Source organism: Pygoscelis adeliae, unplaced genomic scaffold (genome assembly GCF_000699105.1).
Source record: "Pygoscelis adeliae isolate BGI_AS28 unplaced genomic scaffold, ASM69910v1 Scaffold92, whole genome shotgun sequence".
NCBI classification, from domain to species: Eukaryota; Metazoa; Chordata; class Aves; order Sphenisciformes; family Spheniscidae; genus Pygoscelis; species Pygoscelis adeliae.
The window spans coordinates 681,504-689,619 of NW_008824306.1; the positions used below are offsets into that span (position 1 = coordinate 681,504).

At 41.4% G+C, this 8,116-nt stretch overlaps 1 protein-coding gene across 1 annotated transcript in view; it reads left to right on the forward strand.

The window, feature by feature from the left end:
- Nucleotides 1-2,113: 2,113 nt before the first annotated feature.
- LOC103912610 (amine oxidase [flavin-containing] B-like) overlaps nt 2,114-8,116 on the forward strand; it is a 49,047-nt gene continuing 43,044 nt past the window's right edge. The window contains exon 1 of the mRNA XM_009318906.1: nt 2,114-2,132. Coding sequence (XP_009317181.1) covers nt 2,114-2,132 — 19 coding nt within the window. The remainder of the gene's footprint in view (nt 2,133-8,116) is intronic.

The following is an 8,116-nucleotide window of genomic DNA, read 5'->3' on the forward strand; positions in this document are numbered from 1 at the left end:
GGGGCGGAGCAGCTGTGCTGGTCCTCGCCACCTCCTCGGCCTGCGCGGGTCTCCTCCGGGAAGCCCGAGGTGCGAGCGCATCCCGACCAGCTCGGTAACGGTGGCTGAGTACAGTCCCCGTAATTCGGGCTGAATGCCGCCTGGTGCAGGCAGCATTTTGTTAATTATTTTATTATTTTTTTATTTTATTATTTATTATTTTTATTTTATTATTTTTTATTTTATTATTTTTTATTTTATTTTCTGATTCTTCCGTTGTCCAGCCCCAGCATCCCCTGAACCTGTGTAATTCTTACTGGAGCCCCTGGAAGTTTTGGGCAGGCGAGGCTATACGCGCTCTGCATCCTCTGCACGGAATCCAGGTGTGTTATGCAGAGGCCCTCGGTCACACCTGACTAATTTAAATCTTGGGGTGCCTTCTGTTTAGAGCAGGTAGAAGCATAAAGGCAAAATGCCTGAAATCAGCTGGATCGTTCAGTAAGTTTCTAGTTCCTCTTTCAGCACAGTTATGAATTTGAGAGCATGAGCGGTCTGGCAGAAATGGGCAGCAGGCCTGGAAGCCTTGTTGCACTGGGTAGCAATCTGCTGTTTTTAACCTAATTCTGGCTAGAAGACCACTGTGCCGGCCCACAGTGAAAAGCGCGCGCTCTCTCTCTCTCGTACGTTTTGTTCCGAGATGCATGTGCCCAAATAAATTGTGTACGTGCAGTAGATTTTTTTTTTTTCTGTGCCTTTGACATATCAAACAGTTGCTTTTTGGCCTGTTAGTGTTGGGAGGTATGCAGTGTGATAGCTCCTGTGCTGTATGTTCATCTCCTCAGTGCATAATGAGTATGCATATGTCCACAGATCCAAAAAGTATCTCTTGCCAAACTGCAAACAGATTACTCAAGATGTGTTACAAAACATGATTTTATTCATCCTTTTTTTACACGGCTTTTAATTTCCACTATTTATTGATATATAATTCCAGATGTCTATTTAACCATTATATTAAGGTGTGCAGCATGCAATTTGAATGATGCACAAAATGCGGTGAACAAAATAATTGGCCTTATTTCCTAAGTGTGATTCTCTGATAACAAATTGCTGAATAATTACTGAATGTTTCAAGTATGTCTATGTGATTAGCAAAAATTAACCATCGCTTTTCTATAAAGCACAGTTGATTCTGAACGCAGTGTTATGTCTAATTTTTAACTTACACCGTGTTTCACAGTGAAAGTCGGTTATAGAAAATAATCCAGTGGTAACAATACATTCATGCCTTTTAAACGAAAACATTTCCAGTGCCGTGTTCTTGTACAGGAGTAGTGCTACAGGTTCCCTCTGTTCAGTGAGTTGGAGTGAAAGAGTTAGTGTAACAGCTTTTAATATACCCTTGTTTTTGTGGTTGCCATGGGAATATTTTCATGGCAGGCCTGCACAACCCACGTATGTTCTTCTGAAAGAGCACTCGGAACAGAGGAGTGCTATGTTGTATTAAATTGTGTGCTTTGCTCTCTGCTGCTAGCAGCAAGTGGCCGGGGGGTGTGTGTGTGTAAGGAACCAGTTTTCTGTTTACTTCCTTTTACACCAAACCTTCCCCAAAGCACAACGGTTTCATGCTGTAGCAACTTTCCTCCTGTCCTCACACAGAGGCTGGAAAAATATAAATGTACAAAAATTACTAATGACTAAGCACTTCTCTTCAGTCACTTTCCTTTAGCTACTGTGTACCACTCCTGCTTCACCTCTGTCTTCTGCCCACACACTTCTCTGTAAATCATTGACCTTGCAGCCAGGTAATGGAACTATGGTTTTGTATCTCCCTGCTCTGATTGAAAACTCCTGCTGACATGCCAAACTGCTGCAGAGATCTCTTCTTCTGTCCACTGGGGAATGAAGTATATGATTTTTAAAATGGGCTGCTCCTTCGAGACCAGGTTTGTTATTGCTCCAGATTTGACATGCATTCCTTCAGAAAGTCACTGGTTTTGAGCTGCCTGAGGTGCAGCCAACAGAGATTTTACTGTTACTGCCTTCCGGTGAGGAAGGCATCAGTCGGTGCACATCTGTAGAACAGCGGAAAGCTCTCACAACCTTCAGAGTAGGTGTGCTTGAGTTAGCCGCTATGGCCATAGGCAAAGCAGGTAATCACAGAAGAAACAAAGAGTTGCTGTGCTGATGTGAGGATGCAGACAAACATGTTGCAGAGGTGCCATTCAGCTCTCTCTTTTCTATTTATTTATTTAGGTTAATAAAAGCTGTCCATCTGCAGCGCTCTGACCCTCTTTAGCAGCAGTTCTGCCCATCTTTTATCCAGATCTAATTAGTAGTGTTTAAAATTTAATGAGTAAAAAACCTGATAATGTAACAGCAGTGCAGAAGCCTTCACAACCCTGACAGTCACTGTTGTCCTCAGAAGGGGCTGATGTTTTATCTGAAGATACCACTTCCTTTGCTGCATCATTTTCAGTGTCCTTTATTGCAGGTTTGTTGAAAAACAAAGAATAAAGCAACTAAAGAATTGGCTAACCTAAGTATTACGTAATGAAAACCTGTTAAAAATTAGTCTTCATTAATTTCTTTCAAGTCTAAAAAAAAATGTTCTGTGGCTTCTCTGAAGATTTCAGATCATCTCAGTGCAGTTATTATGACAACGAAGACATTTGAGGAACAGGAGTATTTACTATGGAGTAGATCCTGTTTTATGAGTAAAGCTTCTGCTGAAGTCCTTGAAATTTTAGGGAATGGTGAGGATTAAAAAGGAATATTTTAGAAGAAAATTTCCCAACTTAAAAATGCCTATATGAAAATGCTTCACCACACACTGTATGTTTTATGCCTGGTACTAAAGAATATTTAGATCAGAAGCGTAAAAGGTCCTCATAGAGCTGGAACTTGGGTCGTGACAGGTACTTCTGTTTGCTCAGAGCTCTCTCTTTTTCCTGGAAGGACTGCTTAAGCATGAGGATGGAAACAACTATGAGAAAACTATGAGGTTGTGTCATCAAACTTGCTTATCTTCTTAATTAATTGAGACACTGATGACAGGAATTTTCTTAAAATCAAAACTTGGAATCTGTTCAGAAGTTTCATTTAAAAACTTCCTCCACATGTTTTCAGAACTGCCTTCCTGTCCTGGCTTTTGCCATGGGGACCTCTTTCTTTTCTTGTTTTAAAAGAAGTTAGCAGATTTTAACGTAATGTTATGCCAGTCCTGTTTAAGAAAATGCTTCTCTTAAATTATCGGTGCACAGGTTTTACAATTAAAGTGAGGTTAATTGATTCCCCCCCCCCAAAAGGTGAAGCCTTTTTTAATTATGGTGAATGTTGTTTGAGGTATGCTTAGTGTTTTCCTGTTCACAAGCAACTTGTCATGTTTCTGTAAGTTTAGAACCAAAACCTACTGTAAGATAAAATATTTCTATTGAAATGGTAGGGTTTTAAAATACTTACATAGCTATTCTTGTGTTATTGAGATACTACTGTGCTCTATACTCTTCTTCTTAAGTCTTGCTTTGTATTTGTATGAAGATCTCATAGGCTGTATAATTACAGTAACTCTCACTGCCATCTGTGAGCCAGTTTCACGTTAGTTTAAAAAACAAACGGGTCAGGTGTTTTGGGGGCTATCATCTGAAGATGTTCAATCTGTTTTAAAATAGACTGAAGCAGAGGGCAGAATTGTTTTTCAAAACAAATCTGGGACATGTTATAAGATGCATAACCTCCTCTACTTACTTATCAATGTTTTCTTTTTTGCTCCCTGGTAGTAATTTACAGTGTCATAATACTCCTCCTTTGAAAAGGTAGTTTGCTAAATGAGACGCTATTTTTTGGTGAACATTACCAATCTAGCAGTCCTATACTAGATGCCCATTTGGAGAGGAAAAAACCCCAAACCAAAACAAAGTGTAGTCATGGATGAAATAGCTGTGCATGATGAAATGGAATGGACCCATCTGTGGGAGGATTGTGACCCTCTCCGAGGGATACCACCCTCTCCGGCATGTGCTCAGGCAAAGGGAATCCAGGACATTTCCCTGTCAGTTGATGTGATGAAGGTCTTCATTCGTATTTTCAATCGTCTGTCTCTGTATCTGCCATCAGGAGGTTCTTCCTTTTGTATTCAACTACTCTCATAGCTACTGCAAAGGAATATGAGGCAATTAGGTGGAGCCTGCCATTCTACTAGATTTTTCACAAAAACCTTGGCAATACACAGTAAACAGGACAGAAAGCAGCTGCATTATGTTGTGAGATAGTTCGGTAGCCTAGGCAGCAGGGACGGTATTGTAAGTCACTGACTGATACGTCCTAATTAGTCTGAAAGTTGATTTGATAAGAAGCTTTCCATTCTACCTGCAGGAGCCATCTCATCTCCCAAGGCTCAAAGCAATGCATCATTAAGGAAAGCTTTTCCATTAGCTTATTTAACCATTTTGAAAGGGTGGTATTAGGGAAAGTTCATTCTGTCTCTCCAGCAAAATGTGATAACCGCCCTGGAAGGGGCAAAAAAGGTAAGTTAGGATGGCAAAACTTTGTGCAAGGGATTCCTGCGTAGCTATTATGCAAATAACTAGTGGAGAACCTAAGTTTATATGTAGCAGTTGATGTTAGGGTTACAAACTGCAAAGTCCACAGGATTTTCTTATCTGTACCGCTGAATTGCATAATTTTGACAAACAAGATTAGACACAGGAGAAGCTTCAAGTTCTTTGTAAGAAAGTTCAGTCCATTGTTTACTTGGGCAACTGCCTGCAGTGGTGCTTTTAGTTCGTTAGATTTGTCAGAGTCTAGTTTAGCACTCGACTAGAACCTAATCACACTACAGGTGGTGGTAGGTATTCATCTGCATTAGTGTATTCGTTTGGATCAAGCGTGTACCTTGAGCAAATCTCCTGATTGAGCCTACTTACTGCTGTACAGTGTGCACCACAGAGCAGGCTCAGAGCATATGCATCAGATTCCTTTTTGCACGAGACCAAATGGGAAGACATGCTCTAGGAGCTCACCTTTTGAGCTCCAACCCCTAATGGGATGGATGTTCAGCCTGTAAGACCATATAAGAGCTAGTCTGAAATAAAGCCTTTCATGCATATAGTATGGATACTGGGTATTCACGGTACAACTGCTTTACTCTGCAGATGATCTGCTGTTCTGCACTATTTACTAACCGACACTGCAAATTTGCTGCCTTGGGATACTTCTACTTTTGTAGATCAAGGGTAGTAACATGGAAAGAGTAAGCATTTCAATTTTGTGCTCTTCTTCCATGAAGACACAGTTAAAAATAATTTACTTGGTCATCTTGACCACAGATGTGCACCTGCATCCTTTGTCTTCATCCTCTATGTCTTCTCCTTGCCTACTTTTTTTCTTTCTTTGATTTTCTTGTAGCATTGAGAGGTTGCCAAAAGATCACATTCTGTCTACTTGTGAATTTTGATTTGCTCATTTTACTCCTCGGCACCATTGAGGACAGGAGTAATTTTAAAGACACATGACTTAGCATGCTTCCCCCCCCCGTAGCGAGTGACCATAGTGTCAGTCTCCAGCAAATAGCAAGATGTTCATCACCACAGTGATACGAGTCCGGGTCAAACAGTGTTGCCCACAGTCCCAGGGGCTGTGAGGAGCAGCCCACTGCTCTGGCACCATCCTGGGTGTGTTCAGGCTGTCTAACGTGCTCTCAGGAGTATGCAAGGACTGAAGGACAGCTAGTGGGTGAGTGGAGGTGGTCTTATCAAAAGGTGGAGAACTGTGGCAAAAGCTAAGTAGGCATGTTTGTACTGCTGAAGTAGGCAGCCTGAGCAAGGCAGGCTTATACAGCCCTGATAGTCCCAGAAGTAAACTTCCAGCGCTCCTTGTAGCATCATAAACCAGCAGAGAATTTGCTCTATATTTACATATCTTACACAGGAGCTAATGACAATGAATTAGGTCTCATGCATAATTTAGTCAATTGAGAAGGCTTTTCCTCTTCAGAAGTTACTATTCTGTAAGTAAACAATCTGGGTGGTTTTGGCACGCTTCCCACTGGCACAGTTTCCTTCTCCATAGCACAACGGACAGCTGTAGTTAAGTAGTTCTGTTACTTAAAGATAAAAAGCCATATTGTCTCACTGCCCCTTCCCGGAAAGGGAGCAGCTTGCCTTTGTATTTTGCCTCGGTTCTGTAGCAGCTACTTCACGGAGTGCACTGATACAATGGTAAAGTTTACCATGTTATAAAAGTTTGCTGAGCAACGCCATGGTGGATTGAAGATCTTTCTTTGGTTTTCCTTTACAGAGAATGTGTCTTGATTCACTTACAAAGCTCTCAGTTGTGTTTCTGAAATCAGTCGTTAGTCAGCTGGGCTTCAATTTCTTGAGGAAATTACATTCATCTCATTACAGTTCCAATCGTTTAATTTTTTTATAGCCGTTTTTGAACTTAACATGATTTTCATTCTGGGCTGATAACCTATTTCATCCTTGTAAACTGATGTCAGATATTAAGGTTTTTGCTGCCTTGTGAGATGGTTTGTCAAAATGTGATTGTTCATCTAATTGACTACCTTTATTTCCTTACTGACTGATTTGTGTCTAAGGTTTATAATTTTGTAATGTTGTATGATCCTTGTTTAAAGATATTTTTTGCTGATTTCAGTGGTCAATGAGAGTCCACTGCAGTACATTGGTATTTAAACCATGAATGTCTAGTATTCTTTTAAATAACCCATCCATGCATTTGTATTTTGTGCAACCTTTTCTGTCCTGTCAGTTTTCTGTTCAAACAGCTTGCTTAAAAGTAACGTCAGTGTGAAGTCCCTTCAAAACTCTATTTGCTCCACAAACCGTTACGACGACCAGTATTTGGGGCAGGAGTGCTGTAAGGGAACAGAAAGAGGAATGGACATCAATATCTCAGTTGTGGAGATCCTGAGTTCTGGATAAGTTAGCAAAAAAGGAGATGCTGGAAAGTGCCTGTCAAGCCACAGAGGAGTTGTGTTGACTTAGTCAAGAAACAATGATGATGGGAAGAGCAAGCTTCCGAGGAGAAAGAGAGTGAAATATTTTCAGGGACAAAGCCGCCCACAGGAATTCAACTCATCTTTTTCTTCTCCCCCATCTCCTCCTCTCACCCCTGTCCTTCTTCGTGCTGCCCCCACTACCAGAAAGATGTTCCCACATACCTAGCAAATATGTGGGGCTGCTGTCCCCACCCCACCCACAGCCCCACGGGACTCAGCCAAATGGACTTAGTGTTAGGAAGGAAGGGCTCTTGATGGCATCAGGAGCATTAGCAGCTATGGATGGAGAGCAGGGAACTGCTTAAGGAAATGATGGGCATCAGGAGTTTTGTAGGGGTCTGTGTGTGTTTGTGTAGAAGAAAGGAGGGCAGGGGACAGGGTGGGGGAAACACAAAGTGCAGACCATCCCCAGAAGAAAGGGTAGTCCTGTCTAGAAAGTTTGAGACCTCGTGAGCTACTACTGGTAACTGGTGTGTATGGCAAAATATGTCATAGATGTGCTAATTTTTAACACTGGCTTAACACTGAAGAGTCTGGCTGTGGTTCATTAGAGCCTCTGGCACCTTGCAGTTACAAGGATTAGTTTATGGTGGTGACCGCTGTTTGACACTTCATGTTTCAGGTGGTTAAAGAGTTCCATGAAGTTTTTATTAATTTAAAACCTGATCATCTTACAAATATTACTTTGTACTATTCAACTTCTTCATGTTTTTCAGTTTCTACCATATAACTGAGCTGGGAGTGAGGCGGGTGGGGAGGGAGGGAAGATGCCTTTGTTGCCTCCTGCCTCCCAGCCAGCGGGTCTTTATCTTGATGGTATAATTCATATATAAAACATTGAATGCAGTCTGTTTGGTTGACTGCACACGGCAACAGCTGATTAAACAGCCAGTTCATACTGTGCATCATGATTACCTGGATAGCTTGTCTATAAACTTGCATCCTGTTTGCTTGAGTAATAGATCTGTGTTTGAATGCATTAAATATTGGAGCAAGACACCTGTTTTGTTCCAATATGAGTTATTTTTTTTGTGAGGCTAGCTTGGCCAGAGGCTGGATCAGTGAGTTATGCTGAATAGTGAGCACAACTAAGGAAAGGAAAGAAGGAAAATTCTT